This window comes from Semicossyphus pulcher, unplaced genomic scaffold (assembly GCF_022749685.1).
Source record: "Semicossyphus pulcher isolate SPU_LCO1_2020_fin unplaced genomic scaffold, fSemPul1.0.p SCAF_6, whole genome shotgun sequence".
NCBI classification, from domain to species: domain Eukaryota; kingdom Metazoa; phylum Chordata; class Actinopteri; order Labriformes; family Labridae; genus Semicossyphus; species Semicossyphus pulcher.
Genome location: NW_027211737.1, coordinates 7,906,851 through 7,922,175, shown reverse-complemented (window position 1 = coordinate 7,922,175; position 15,325 = coordinate 7,906,851). Strand labels below are relative to the sequence as shown.

The window sequence follows — 15,325 nt, the reverse complement described above, 5'->3', positions numbered from 1 at the left end:
CATAGCTCTACACCGGCGCAAAACATGAGCGTCCTTCTCCAAAAACAGTCCGAATAGGGACAACATGATGCTGTATATTAGTTCCGCAAGTTTTTAATTCCGCGGTTTCATTATAGACGCGGCTTTTCTCAGGGTAGACATTAGTATTTTGTAGCTATAACTTTCAATTGCTACGAATTTAAATACAAATATATAATATTCATAGCAGTGGGGTGGTTATATTTGAAAATAATATAAAAACGTGCATCTTTTACAGTTAAAAAAAAATAAGAGATGAGAACACAATGTCCCAGAAATCACAGTAACAAAAGACTCTTCAGATCAAACCAGACAAGAGAGATTCAAGAGTTAACCATTGCATCTCTCTTTTGGGAAAAGATGATGTAAACCTCACACCATGTGACACTGTAATGAATAATACAGTAGAGAGAGAGAGAAAGGGAGAGAAAGGGGGGAACGCAAACACAGTTAAGGTTTGATGAGAGAAGAGAAGGAGGGTCATATATCCTCAAGACTTAAAGAGAGAAGACTGGTGCTTTCTGTCAGAGAAGATGTGCTGGCTGCCGATAGACCAGCCTTTGCTCCTGCCCGGTGACTCCACCTGCAGCGCCCGCAGACCCTCGCCGTGCTCGGTGGCTCAGCTGCTCGCCTCCCGCCTGCGGAGGATCGGGGACCAGCTGGAGAAAGGCTGGGCGGCCGGGGAGGCGGACTGCGGCTTCAGCTGCGGGGGTAGAGGGACGGTGGTGGTGACCGGGCGAGGCCACCTGAAGAGCTTCCTGCGCACTGCAATACACTTTACCGTGCTCGTGCTGGTCGTCGCGAGGCGACACCTGTAGGGCGCAACACCAGCAACAGGTGTGTAAACAATGTCACGTCACCTGCGTAGCTTTTAATTTAAGTAATTATGACTTACAACCGTTATAAGAAAAATGTAGCTTAGCAGTGAGCTAATATCTGTTATAAAGCGTCAATGTAGCTGTTTTGAGACATATTATACTCATATGATCTTGTGTCATAATTTTGAACACATACTTAACTTTATACAAACATGTTAAAGTAAATTAATAAGTAAATTGTACTCGTACTTTCGACAAGTTTTCTCTTTGGCTTTTATTTCTTTATCTTTTACCAAATTGTTTTAGTAATTCAAATTATTAGATGAATTGAAAAATAAATGTAAAAAAGAAAATATCACTTTTATTAGTGGAATAACACCAAACAAATGCATAAAATTGCATTTAATTCAACGTAAAGTAGCATAGGTGCAATATAAAGCGAGCTGTTTAACGTTTTACTTGCTTACATTTTACTGTTATCAAGCGTTAGTTATTATTCAGCCTTGTGAGTAAGGGTTAGTTTACCAACTTAGATTTTCTCTTTTTCATCTCAAACATTTTAAACATTTTACTTGACGCCAATAGTGGTGCACCCAAAGAGCAGGATACTTAAGTTTTGGTTGGGTTTTTTCCCCACGAAAATAGCTGTTGTTTAGATGAGGGGGAAAATGGTTTTATCCTCCTTATGTTTGATTTATCTTAAATTTTCGATAAGTTTATCTACTTTTGACTAAATTTGCTATTATGGCCAGTTCTGTCTTGGAAAAAGGTGTTGCATTGTCCTCGCTGTAAGGGTTAAAAATGTTTCTCTTTTTACCGTTACACAGAATGTATTTAATTCATAAACGTGTCTTTTATGGATGATATATGTTATTTAATCGCTTACATTATATCTTCTATAGATGGTGCTTTTAAGGCCATGCACGAGAAACGGGCTCACATCATTTGCACTAACAGCAGGGGATGCAGGAGAGCTGGAGGATGCGGTGCAGGAGAAGGTGTGCAGCGAGGAAAAGACTGACAGAGGAGGAGGATGGAGGAGGATTAAATGCACGTTTCAGGGTCGGGACTTTATGTATGGCTGTGTCACAAAGACTTACTCAGGCCCCGATATGGATGCACTATAACGAGCTGACACACTGAACCCCAGCAGCCCTGCAGACAGTCAGCTGCACGTCCTGCCCCCTGCGTGACTCTCCCATTCTGTCATCCCGGTTACAAAACGGTGATGTAATCCTCCCCTGGTAGAGTGGAGGGAAAAGCTTACTAATAGGACTGCTTTGAATCTCACCTCCCACAATGTGAGTGCATCAATTGTAATGGAGTTAAACTGGTATGACCTTCAGATGTATCCAAAATGCAGTGAATAGACCAGATTTTAAGCTTCATAATGCACTGTTCTTTTTTTACATAAGCTATACTGTAAGTGTACACATGTTAATAATGAGAGGGGGGTGTTTTTATAGATGTTTTCTACAGTGTTTAGGTGATGTTTACACATTCTCCTGTGCTTTAGCATTATCTGTTGGGGGCAGTGTTAAGTGGCTTTTTAATCATAAACATGATACAGGACCTGTGCATAGGAAGCTATGCTGTCAATGCTGTCTGTGACTTCTGGAAATAAGCTTTTTTCTTATATATCAAGTGTAATGTGAGCAGAATTACTGAAACTGTCTTTTATAAAAGTGTGTGCTATTTATACTGATTCAATATTTCATATGGATTTTTAGTAGTTGGAATAATAAAAATCTTTCTGAAATACATTTTCTGCAAGTGTCGTTGAAATTACACAAGAAATACGCTCGATAAAGTGAACTAAAGTGCTTTAATTCACAACTGAAAACCTCCGCACTTTGAAGTCCTATTAATGAATTTCACCTCATGGAAATTATTCATGTTGACAATATGTACAGGAAATAATAAAATAAGGCTTGCCTCATGGAAGGTAAGCAGACATGAGCTCCCACTGTCAAAGAAAATGCAAATATAAAGAAAGACAAATTGCTACTGACATCAATTTCTGCACCGCACAAGATACAAATCTACAAAACAAGCTGCTTATGGTGCCGACCATAAACAACGACACTATAAGCTGTTGTGGCTAATTAAAAATCAAACACCAACGTACGTTCATTACACAATATCTAAATAACCTTATGTTGCAAAAGAAGACCTTTTTTTACAGTGTTGAACTATGAACTGAATTTTTACATCCTACTTGATAATATTTAGTTTGTTCAAATCGTGAGTTTCCCCTTTTTCAAACACAAACTGTAAAATGCAAATTGAATAACTTAAAATTAAAAAAAAAAAAAAAGAGTATATACAACCACGACAAAGTCAGAAGTAATGAAATAAATGTAACAAATTTACAACAAATAGTGTGAATGCTGTGACTGTTTTACATTCTAACCACACTTAATCAAATTAACACTCTTTAAACACAAGTTTAGAGTGAAATAAAATTCCAACCGTTAATAACGGTGTACACACAAATGTACCTGTTGCCATGACTGTATGACAACAGTACCAATTGTAAACTGATAATAATCTCACTTATGGTTCTATTCTTTTAAAAGTCATGTTGATAATTTGGTTCATCCACAATGAAAATAATGACATGTATTTTTCTCATCTGGTGTTTTCAAATACATTAAAAATTAAAGTCCCACATGTATTTTGCGAACCCTGATTTCAAGAGTTACTGCACAAAGATAAGCAGAAAAAAACGACACACAAGATGTCTAACTCGCACTACAGCACCATCACGTCTCTCTGGAAGCCTGCGATGTGCGGTCAGAGCTCAGTAGATCTGGAAGTGAGCCGAGGTGGTGCCGTCCTTCCAGCATCGCAGGGTCTCAATGACAGTGGAGCGGCACAGCGGGCACGTTCGCTCCCGGTCGAACCACAAACACAGACACTCCTCGCAGAACACGTGCTGCAGAGGGACATAATGTACACTGTCAACAAATACAACAGTAGAAGTAAGCAAAGGAAAAAGCACATAAGTGATGCTGGTTTTGGTCAAAGGTTAAGCAGATTTCAAACTATCATCCAGAGGGCAGCAAATACTGTTTTTCAGTCGAATCCTTCTTTAAAATTGCATCAGTGACTTTCAACTCATTTATATTGTTTGACCTTCTTCTGACTAGTTTAATGAATTCTCACCTGACAGAGAAGGGCGATGGGGTCTCTGAAATCAGCCTGACAGATAGCACAGACATCTCCCGCCTCGCTGCACTGCTGACTGCCCGCCCTCACTCCGTAACTCTGAGAGTGACATTTGAAAGGATTAAACTCTACTTTTTAAAAGGCATTCTTAATGAAAGAAGGCAAAGTTGCAAATATCTGGAAGTGTCTACTGATGTGTGAAGAGAGTAGGATTAGTCTTAATCTGACCTGGGAGCTGCAGAGCATGACCAAGGCCTTGCGTATGGCGGAGACACGTCCACAGATGTCAAAGGACTGAAACAAAGAAGACAAATCACAGTCTGTCATTAGTAACATGCAAATATAATGTTTACCCTGTTTATCATCATCTTAGTTTAGAGTGTTGTAGAAGCCTCAATGCAGTTTATGATGTTTATCTAGTCAGCACGCAATACTTTAAGCTAATATGTAAACCAGTAATTTACATGGTTAATCAATTTAAAAGGATTTGGAAGGCATATTTACATCATTTAACAGTATTAACAGATTGATATAGTAAGTCTATAATTACAATAATTCAATAAGTTAATAACTATATTGTTGCTTCCTAGTAACTGCACCCCTTTAAGTTGCTTTGATCTGGGGAGAGAAGGGAGTTTGGGGGAAGCAGGGCTGCAGTCAGACAAGCAGAGAGTGACTTCTCTCATTCTCTCTTTTGGATAACTTGGGAAATGGACAATTATTCTGTACCAGTTTTTTATTTGTCCAAGTAAACAACTTTTTACCGATGGGTCCAGTGGATTTTTGGGTGTGGAATACGAATGAGGGAATCGTTAGAACATTAAGGAAGTTAAGGCTTCGTTCAGTTGAAACCTACAAGCATGCTACAATATTAATTAACACTTATCACAAAGTGCAGCAAGGGCTGATGGGAATGTAATTAGTTTTGCAGGTGTTTATTGGAGGCTTTAGACCTGATGATGAGCTGGATGAAAAGTTCTTGAAGGTAAGAAAATTGTGTCAGAAATCCTTCAAAAAGGCTCATCAGGTCAAGCAGAACTAATGTATAGCAAATGTTTAACTCCTAAACAGCAGTAAGTTAGCACTCTCCCCAGGAAAACATAGTATGCAAATGTAACGTCTCTTATTCTAAATACAATTTCTTGATTTCTTGAAATGTACAGTTGAGGTCAAAATGATTAGCTCCCCTATGAAATGTTTTTTCAAAAATGTCCCAAGTGCTGGGAAAGCTTTTCCAAATATCCTAGTTTTATTTTTGGATGCTTACATTAATTTACTTTGCACACAGAAACAAAATTATTTCACAAAAAACAAAAACTACCAGGATCAAATTATTACCTTTTTATTGAGCCAAAGCACAAACCACTGTTGTGCATTCATGTGCTTTAACTTTTTAATGCTCACAGCTTATAATCAATCAATCAAGTTAAAACTGAGGGTTGTCCTACACTTTACACACAGTATAAAAATCTCAGTCAGGGTTTGAGCTGTCACTTGAGAAAGCATCATGCCAAAAACAAAAGAAAGCTGTATTAAATAATCATTGATCTGTTTAACAGCACTTGGGAAATTTTTGAAAAAAGGGGGGCTAATAATTTTGAGCTAAACTGTTTATGCAAATGTTACCATTTCCTTATAAGGAAATCCTGTTCCTCTCAAATTCATTCAACTGTCGCAGCTTGTGACACAACGGCATGACAACAGTGAATCAACAACTGATGCACATCCTGCACATCACCATACTCTACACATTGACGCACTGCTATGGGCTGATCCTGGAAAACACCAATGCGCTGCACCTCAGGCAGACCCACCCCAAAAGCGTCCACCCTGTTCAGTTCATACCGGCCCATCGTCAACAACTACATCCGCTGAATCACTGGCGGATGAAAATAGGTTTGTTCTATATTAGTTAACACACTACACGCCATATGACACAGTGTTCCTGACAATCGTACTTTGTAAATAATTCTCCATTGCATCACTCAGAGTTCGTTTACTCAAGTTCCACTTAGTTTCACTATTTCTACTTCCCATTTGATTCAGTGACTCATGGCTCTACGACGCACAGCCCACAACTGAAACCACCCTTGACCTATTTTTATTTTTTATTTATTTTCTTAATGACCAAGAAATGAGTTATACTTCATCACTTGTTTTTAACCTAAAAACAAGTCTACAGCCAGCAGAAGTTGCATCACTCACAATGGGTGTCTGAGCTAAATGCTAATGTCAGCATGCTAACATGCTACTTAGAAGGTCTAATGTGTACTAACTTCACCCTCCACCTTAGTTCAGCCTGTTAGTTTAGCCTGTTCACCCTGTTAGCCCTGTTAGTTTAGCCTGCTACCATTTGCTAATTATGATTAAACAAAAAGAACAGCTCAAGCTGACAGCAATGTCAATTGTTTTGCAGGAACAACCAAATTATTGGCCAAAATGTTTTTAGACCTGATTATGGCACTAGATAAAAAGTCAGGGAATCACTGTAATTATTAGAATTCACCAGAGGAGGACGTGAATTTGGGAACCAAATTTAAAGTTGTAATCTGGAAGATCTCAGTTTCATTCTCTTTGGCAGCACATATGGTGATAAACGGTAATTGCGGGAGCACACTAGATATCCAGACAGTGTTGCATGTGTGTCGTCCACGGTTGGCTCCTGTTGGTTGATTTTCCTCGCTGACGGTCGCTTTCCTTTTCAGACTGTTTGCCTTCATCTGAGCGTCAACTTTGTTTCTTTTTCTTTGGATTTTCACTTATTTTTGAAGTTGTATCTGTAGTCATCGATCTTTTCTTTGTTTGTTCAGCCATAGTAGATTACTGTTTACTCGCAACACTTGCGGAGACCGGAAAAGCAGCCGCTTAGCTCCGCCTACCCTCTCTGGCAGACCAACCACTGCTGGCTGATGGAAAACACGTTACTAACTGGTGATTTGACACCCAGTCTGTAATACTGCAAATATAAAGGCTTTCATCAGTGGGCCATAGGCTCAATCACCATTGTGTTACCTCATTCAGCGATAGTGACTTAACAGACATTTATTTAAATGAAAATCTTAGAGATTATCACTTTAGTAGCAATCCATCCAAAAATGTAGACGTTTAATTTGAAACCACAAATGTCAGCATCATGGTTTCAATGTGGGAAATGTCACAGAAGCACTATTGTCACTTGGATTTATCTTCAGGGAATCATGGAAGGCCATACGTATGTCATGACACTGCCAGTACTAGATCACACAACACACTTCCACATCCTGTTTACTGAGCTCTATACTTCAAAGGTATTTTTATTCATTGTCAGACTTGCACTTCCCATTAATGACTGCTCTCAAGGTTTTTGATGCTGGAATAGAGAAGTCTTAAAGGTTAATAGTGCCATCCACAGTGTCAAAACAATATTGTCCACCTGTTTCTGCTACCTGGCACTGATTACCTTGCAAAGGCTGTAGATGATGATGAGAGTGGCCCCCAGGAAGTAGCTGTTGGACGGGTCTTCTCCCATGATGTACTTGTACCACAGCTGGATGGGCACCAGGGCCCGAAACAGCTGGCTCAGCTCCTCGATCAGCAGGTAGAACTTTCCCTGGACAGACACACAACATTAGAAACTACAACAGCAGAGAAAGCTTCTCAAGATGCTCCATTCAAACTTGTGTTCTTATGAAGGTGGGTGTGGACACGTAGTATTTTCCTAGTTCAAGTTAAAGTCTGTTATTTTTATATACCCAAAAGGTTTTCTTCAGCCATGCTAAAACCATTACTATTTAGAAGGACAGCACTTTTGAAGACTAAACAACAAACAAAAGGAAACATAGTAGTCCCAAGTTACGTTTAAACTTCTAAATTGAGACGTGTTTTCTTCTTTGATCCACTCACGAGCGGTCCAAAAAGCAGAAAGAGCTCAACCGCTTCGGGGGACTCTTCTATCTAGTCAAGAGCAGTGCGGTATTAAAAGCTTAAAACAGCATGCCTCCAGCCCAAACATGGCTGCCGTCCAGAGCTCCGCAGTTTCACAGCAGTACAAGCAATTTCCCCACACTGCAAGGGAAACTGGCAGCGGCTCTTTCCACCTGCTACCCAGTGCCCGCATTAAACCCAGCCCTACGGGGGCTTGCTAGCTGCCTTTAAAAGGACCCTCCCCTCCCCTGAATAATCACAGAGAAGAATTGAACTTCTGACTAAGTCCCCACTGCCACAAAGTGTGTTAAGCGAATTGGGGACGGTAAAAAACAGAGGTGACCAAAATGAAGGCAGACTTGATTCCCCGATGGCCCCCATGGCATCCCAGCTTGTATAATGACTTCCTGGATGTTAGCTGACAAAGATTGATGACTGTGGATAAAGAGCCTCCAGCAGCCAGGTTGGTAGGGGAGGAAGACCTCTGCTAGTGGCTAATTCATCTTCCTTATTGTCCCCTCAGCCTGGTATCCCACAGTGCCCATCACGCCCACGCAAAAATTGTCAAATTTAAAGTTTGGACAGAAGCCAAGGAGTTTGAGTAAGCTCCACTGCAGGCCGTGTTTGAGGAGTTTCCTGCTTGGTTTCATTACTTTGTCTGATCTCTTTATCTACTCCACCACTTCACACAGAAGCAGACACATACTTGTATTTACATTCTAATCTACAGCGCTGTTATCATTGCTATTTATTTATTTACTTAAGAGTGTGTGGCGGATATATTTGGTTTTAAATTGTACATTTACATTTTTTTCTGCCACATTACCCAGAAATGAACCACTCTGTAATCTCTATTTACAGATTCTACATAGAAATGTAGAAATGTAGAATCTGACGCAGGGACGTGGATTTTAGGGACGGCAAGTGTTCTGTTCAAAAGCAGGTGGAATGTAATGCGCCGTAATGACATCCCGGGTCCCATCAGCGGCTGTCTGACGATGATTTCGCCCCCAAACTGTGGGGCTAGCACCGACACTCACCGACATTTCTTTTTTTTTTTTTTTTACTATATTATCAACTAATCAATCAGTTTGTATTGATATAGCGTCAAATCATAACCAAAGTTATCTCAAGACACTCAGAAAAAGAGCAGGTCTAGACCATACTCTATATTGTTCAGGGAGAGTGACCCAACATGAATCCACTATGAGCAGCACTTAGCAACATTCGTCACAGTGGCAGGAAAACTTTTAAACTTTGTATGTGTCCTTCAAGCCTGCTTAGCACTACATTTTCGTCGTCAGAAAACATTTGTAAAGATGACTGTTGAAAGATCTTAAATCGTGCATTGTGTGCGTCAACATTTCCAGGCAGCTGCTGTTTTACAGTCAAGTCATTGAAACAGATAAGGGTTTTATTCATCACACGTCTGGATCTCAAGTTATCAGAGAAACAAGCTGATGTCGCATGAGAGTGTTGAAGAGACACTGATTTAACATGCAACATTAGTAATGTTTTTTTAATCGGTATAAATACTGAGTCTGTTTGTTTTGGAAAGGAGTGAATTTGTGTTATTGTAAATTTAACATATTTGGATTTAGGACTGCTGGTCAAACATAACTAACAGATTTACATCATCTGGATTGGCACTGCTTGTCTCTTTCCTCACATTTTATAAACAATTATTCAATAAAACAGTTATTAAACATATATTTTACTTATCATAGCCCTATGTGTCTTGTGACTTCCTTTCCCTCAGCTGCAGAACATTAAATCCAGTTCGAGGCAGAATAACAGAATATACATGTAGAGCAGCACCAGCTGAGCGAAAAATAAACCGCAGATCGAAGATGACCAAATTTAGGAACCACTGCATGTGCCAAAAGACTCCGAGACACCTCTTGCACAACAATGAACACACTGACACACTTAGGCAACAGACAATTAATAGAACGTATACATGCGCAGTACACAGACCTTTCTAAACATTTAAAACAAAGCTGTCATAGAACCTCTGTGTGCGTCACTGCTGTCACTTGTGCAGACTTGCACTGATTATGTAGGATCATTAGTGTATGTGCAGTTGGAAGCGATAATGAAGTGGACAGCTGATGGTGTGACTTCATGGGAGTTCAGAATAGACACGACTGCTTGGCCTCTAAGCAACAGTGATGATACAATCTGGGATTCTTTAAAACTCAACATGTGTCCCGTCAAAGCCGCCGAACTCTGTATGTGTGTAAAGTATATCTGTGTGTGTGTGTGTGTGTGTGTGTGTGTGTGTGTGTGTGTGTGTATATGTGTGTGCAAGTGGAGGGTGCAGGCAGGTAATGGTCCAGCTCCAGGGAGGGATGACCTCACCCTTGTAACCCCCTCGAGGGCAAATGAGCTCAGTAGCTGGCTGCCGTGGTTCTGACAGGCCTGTAGGTCTGTTTATCAGTGGAAAATGTAATCCTAATACTTTGTAACACCCCCTCCTCCCTCCTCCCCTCATTCAACACACACCAGAAATATGAGCTGCAGCCTGCACCTGTATGGAAATCAAACTCTATCTCTATCTGTGTGTGTGTGTTTGCAGTCATATTCTGTTGCCCCGAGCCAGACAGAGCTTCCACAGACACCCACATGCGCAGGCTCACCTAAGGAGGACCATTTAAAACCTTATGAATACAAAACAGTCTCACACTGTGACCCTTTAGCGCTTTCTTCACTCTGAGGAGTGTTTCATCATAGTTCAGCAAATGTTCCTATTCTTAAAGCATCAACCAAGTTTCACAACTCTGACAGTGAACTTCCTCTAACATAATCTCTGTCCATGCCATGTTGTGGATACGCATGAATGTGGCAGAGAACCAGACACTTACACTCAGATAAGACCTATAAGACCTATTAAATAGACCTATTCTAAAGTGTGCCATATAAGATTTTCCTGGTCTACACATTCAGTATGTTTTAAAGAGCAGCTCCAGTCATGTTTTAAGACTTATAAAATGCTCTGCTTGAAATGATAAATTGTGTCTGATATATTTTTTTCTGCAGAATACGTTTAATTACCTTGTAAAAATCCTCCCAAAGCATCTCCTCCTTCTCCCTCATTAAAAGTTCCTGAATCTGCAGAGGCCCCGCCCACTATGTGCTACGTTTCTCCTTTCGTAAAATAACAGCCGAAAACAAAACACGTCTCTGCCATCGTTTAGTGGCAACTTGTTGAAACTTAGCGAGCTTGAAATGTAGTAATTAGTAGTAGTAACGTTAACTTTAGTAGTCAGTCGGGAGTTAGCAAAAATGACGGTTACAGCAAGTGGTTGCCATGGGTTACACGTAAGGATATGCATAGCGTCACCCCGTCCATTAACAGGATTGGCTCCTTAGGTTTGTGACGTCTCAAACCTGCCAATCTGAAAACGTGTTGTTCAGCCTGTCCTTGGTACACTGCAGTTTAAAAGCAGACAGGCCCAGCCATGGAGATGACTGCTGATGTTGTCCCTGATATGTCTTGTAGCACATGAAGAACACCACATGGAGATGTTGACAAGGTTAAACACTGAATTTTGGAGGGGGGGACTGGAGGGGGTATTTAAAGCATCCCTAAATGCTCTTATAGTGTAACTGTGAAGCAACTGCAAGAATTTGAAAAGTAACATACACTTGATACAACCTATTTTTTATTAGTTAGGCTTTAAACAAAGGTGAATTTTTAGTATGAATCTTTTTTTAGGCATGTTGGCTGCTGGATGATGAAATGTACTCATTTAGTTTGACATTGAAAAAAAGCTGCAAGCATTTATTACAGTTTGAGCAAGGGTCATATCATAACTATTGTGCCAATTGAAATGTTTTTGTTGTTTTAGGATGCCAACAACATCTGGCCAAAGGGACGACTGATGAAAAGCAGCCTTTCAGATGCATTTACATTTAGCTTGAATGTTGATTAATGTAGATTGTCCCTATTTTTCCTCCTTCGAATAAACTATCAATAATGAGCAATTACTTTCAATACGAATTAATAGAATTGGTGTTATTTATTTATTTTTTAAGATTATTTTTTGTGGCTTTTTGCCTTTCTTCAATATGATAGCTGAGGAGAGACACAGGAAATGCGGGAAGTAGAGAGTTGGGGATATGCACCAAATGATCAGCAGACCAGGAGTAGAACCTGCGATCAGTGCATCGTGGACTGGAGCTTCTGTACATGGGGCGCCTGCTCTACCAACTTAGCTAAACCAGCACCCCTAATTGTAGTTATTAAAAAAAAAAATCTTTATATTAATTTTTAAAAAATGTCTATAAAATCAAAGTGAAAGTTTTTCCAAATGTTTTAAATGTGGGTTTTTTTGCGCTTGTGCTCTTGTCTTTGATTTTTCATTTTATCTGCCTTGTCTTGTTTTATTTTTTTGTAAAGCATTTTGTAACATTGGAAAGACAAGTGAAAAAAAAAATAATAATTATGTTATTGTTTTCATCATTGCTTTTTTTTGCTAGATCTTTTATAATCAGTAATCAATTGATTACAAAAAACAGACAAACTGATCAATCATATTAGCATTAGCATTAGCATTTCTCACCCTGGATTTGAAGGCCAGGAGAATCTTGGGCAAAAAGAGGACAAAGCATTTCAGGCCGATGGTGAAGTACTTAAGGACAAAGTCAGTGATGCCCACGGCCCAGATCAGGTCAAAGAAGTCGAAGCTGTTGAGGCTGGGCCTGGCAAACATGAGGCTAGAAGAAAATGAAAGAACACGTATAGATGGCGTGTTATAAGGAGGTCTGGGGCTATCTCTCAGGATGGTAGAACAAGCAGGGCAAATGTTTAACATAAAATAATGAAATAAACACAAAATACTCACAGGACAAGACCAAACAAGAACAGGAACACTCCCTAAAGGAAATGGAAGTGAAAATTAAATGGCTAACACACACAAACAAAATAAATGAAAAAAAAACAAAAAACAAATATACATAGTAAACCCAAAAAAATAAGATGGCAGGCAAAGAAACACACAGCCACTCTAAGAAGCTTTTTACAGTACCTGTTGTGCAGCTCCTCATGACTGAACGTGTAGTAGATGTATACTATATTCCCTGCAAGGAACATGAGGATCCACAGAGCAACAAATATGGACCGTTCCTCCTGGGAACAAAAAGAGACACACAGAAGCGACATAACAATACATTTCAGAAAAATATCTTATATTGAAATTCAACAGATTCTTTTGCAATAATGCTGCAAATCAATAGAATTTCTTATGCACTATTTGTCTTAACGATCTCCATATATAGGCATGTGAACAGATCAGCCTGAATGAAATCTAAGCCAAAGGGCCCTATTTAAAGGATCTATGATGCATGGTGCACATGCATTTAGGTTGTGTCAGACCCTCCTTCTGCAAGTTAAACAGTGCAAGGCAAGGAGCGAGGTGCAGAGGGGTTGTATTTAGTGTCTTAATTACTCATAGGTGTGTCTTGGTCTTAAATCAAATCAATCAGTGTCATCTCCCATCCCCTTAAAAAGCCAGGGACATCTGTATCTTGCACATTGCTATAATACATTTTGGCTGATTCTTAATAAAACCAAAATGGCATCACAGTGCAGAAAGCATCAACAACTCAATTTGATATTGCATATAAGCAAATGCAACAATATTCATCTAGATAGATAGATAGATAGATAGATAGATAGATACTTTATTGATCCCAGAAATTTAGGGTATCTGATGAGTGAGGAGTGGATGGGAGGAATGTAAGTGCATTATGAACCCCCCCTATGTAGGTGCTATCTTACTATCTGAAGAATGCACCATTTTAATAGCAAAAATACTGTACCATTGTGTCTGACCACACCTAATTTTAGGAAAACAATGCAATGACAGATGCTTTGCACCATGTGTAAGATAGGGCCTTTTGGGTGTGTAAGTATCAGGATTGTTGTTGGCTAACATTTGAAATATCAGTTGTAGTCATTGTCTTCAAAAACAGTCACAGAACAGTAGTTAATATACTTAAGTATTTTGTTTACCCGTAATGAAACTTGGTGCCTAAATGTGGAATTGGCATAGGCAAATGTGCTGGCCATGCCCACACACACAGCAATACCTGCAGGAGAGAGGAGAGAGATATACAGCATCATCACTAAACTAGGCCTTAAGCTGCTAATGATTCTTTTGTAAGTAGTGTGCCATATGCACTGTTACTCTTCAAGCTGGTGTACCTAGCTTATGCTGAAAACAGACTTTAGCCAGCAGAATGAGGATGAAGGGAAAGCCCCTCTGCAGCCATGTGACTACTGCCTTCAACTCAGACAGAGCCGGGGCCGGGGTGGACGGGTCCTCCTGTGTCTCCTCCCTGGAGCTGTGCCTCTCTGAGGCAGCCCCCGTGGTGGCCTGCTGGAGCAAAGAGGAGGTCCTGTGCTGAAGGGGCTGGTGGTGGAAGTGGTGGTGGTGGTGATGGTGGTGTGGGGGCGGTCGAGGAAGAAAAGGTCCACCCTCAGTGCGATGGGGGCCACCTTCTTCTCTTGAAGATGCAGTCATTTGGATAAAAACTTCAGGGGGTGAGCCCAGGACTAAGCCAGCTGCTTGGAATTGGGCAGAGGAGACGGAACCGGAGGGGACACCAACCAGGCCGGAGAAGATCTGCTGGGGTGAAGCAGGTGAGTCGGGCTTCAGGCAGTCAAAAACACCACCCTCATCCAGGCTGCTCTCTGATCCCAGAGTTTGGCTTCGGCTCCTTAGTGGTATGCAAAGAAAAATCAAAGCATGGACGTTGGCTATGCTTCATTTGTCATGTTGGATATAGTATATGCCTTACAGTATAGTATATAAGATTTTTTTCTCCATATGGGTAATGGAGGATACATAAAGAACAATCCCCAGTTGTTTGTATTTGGACAAAGAATCAACACACATTTGGCCACATAGTGTAAGAAGACAACAAACTAACAAAAGGCTATCATCTGAAGCTGTGCTGCTCCTGATAGCTTTGCTTCCCACCTTTCAGAGGGCATGCCATCCGTGTTGCTGCTGTGTCTCCTCTGCATGGCATACCGCTCCTCACCACATGGTCAAACCCTGAAAATGCAAATCAACAGTAGCAGTGACAGTCTGACTGACTGACAGGTAGGCCGGTTTACAGCTTACATCTCCTGCTATTCTGCTTTGGAAATGATTCATGCTTTATATAGTGAGCTGCACAAAATGTTAGACTACTTTACCTGAATTCTTCCCGTGAACTGCCTTATAGGTTTTGTCATATTTAATTTCAGGCTAGCTAGGCTGATGTTGCCGCAAAAGATGCTCAGACGGTTCAGCAGCAGCAGAAGCAGCTTGAAAAACTTCCGGTATGACGTCATCGAGGGCGCATATGAACCAATCAGCATCCTCCTTCCCACCACACCACTTCCCCGTTGGAAATTTGTTTTG

General features: G+C 40.4%; 1 protein-coding gene across 1 annotated transcript; it reads right to left on the bottom strand.

The window, feature by feature from the left end:
• Positions 1-2,642: 2,642 nt before the first annotated feature.
• On the bottom strand, positions 2,643-15,237 carry rnft2 (ring finger protein, transmembrane 2). The gene is made up of 10 exons (XM_069683865.1): positions 15,118-15,237; positions 14,897-14,974; positions 14,119-14,633; positions 13,927-14,003; positions 12,941-13,041; positions 12,476-12,629; positions 7,447-7,596; positions 4,236-4,301; positions 4,005-4,106; positions 2,643-3,774 (listed from the first exon to the last, which is right to left on the bottom strand). Exons 2-10 carry the CDS (start codon positions 14,941-14,943, stop codon positions 3,640-3,642), a joined length of 1,347 nt encoding a protein of 448 aa, XP_069539966.1. The 5' UTR covers positions 14,944-14,974; positions 15,118-15,237; the 3' UTR covers positions 2,643-3,639.
• Between the last annotated feature and the right edge of the window lie 88 nt (positions 15,238-15,325).

What these genes read in the sequence shown, in the direction of transcription:
- rnft2 (XM_069683865.1), bottom strand. Translation starts at nt 14,943, where the DNA reads ATGCAGAGGAGACACAGCAGCAACACGGATGGCATGCCCTCTGAAAG. An exon ending in GATGGCATGCCCTCTGAAAG is followed by an intron (nt 14,634 to 14,896) that starts GTGGGAAGCAAA and finishes CATACCACTAAG; the next exon opens with GAGCCGAAGCCAAACTCTGG. An exon ending in TCCTGGCCTTCAAATCCAGG is followed by an intron (nt 7,597 to 12,475) that starts GTGAGAAATGCT and finishes GTGTCTGTCCAG; the next exon opens with GGAAAGTTCTACCTGCTGAT.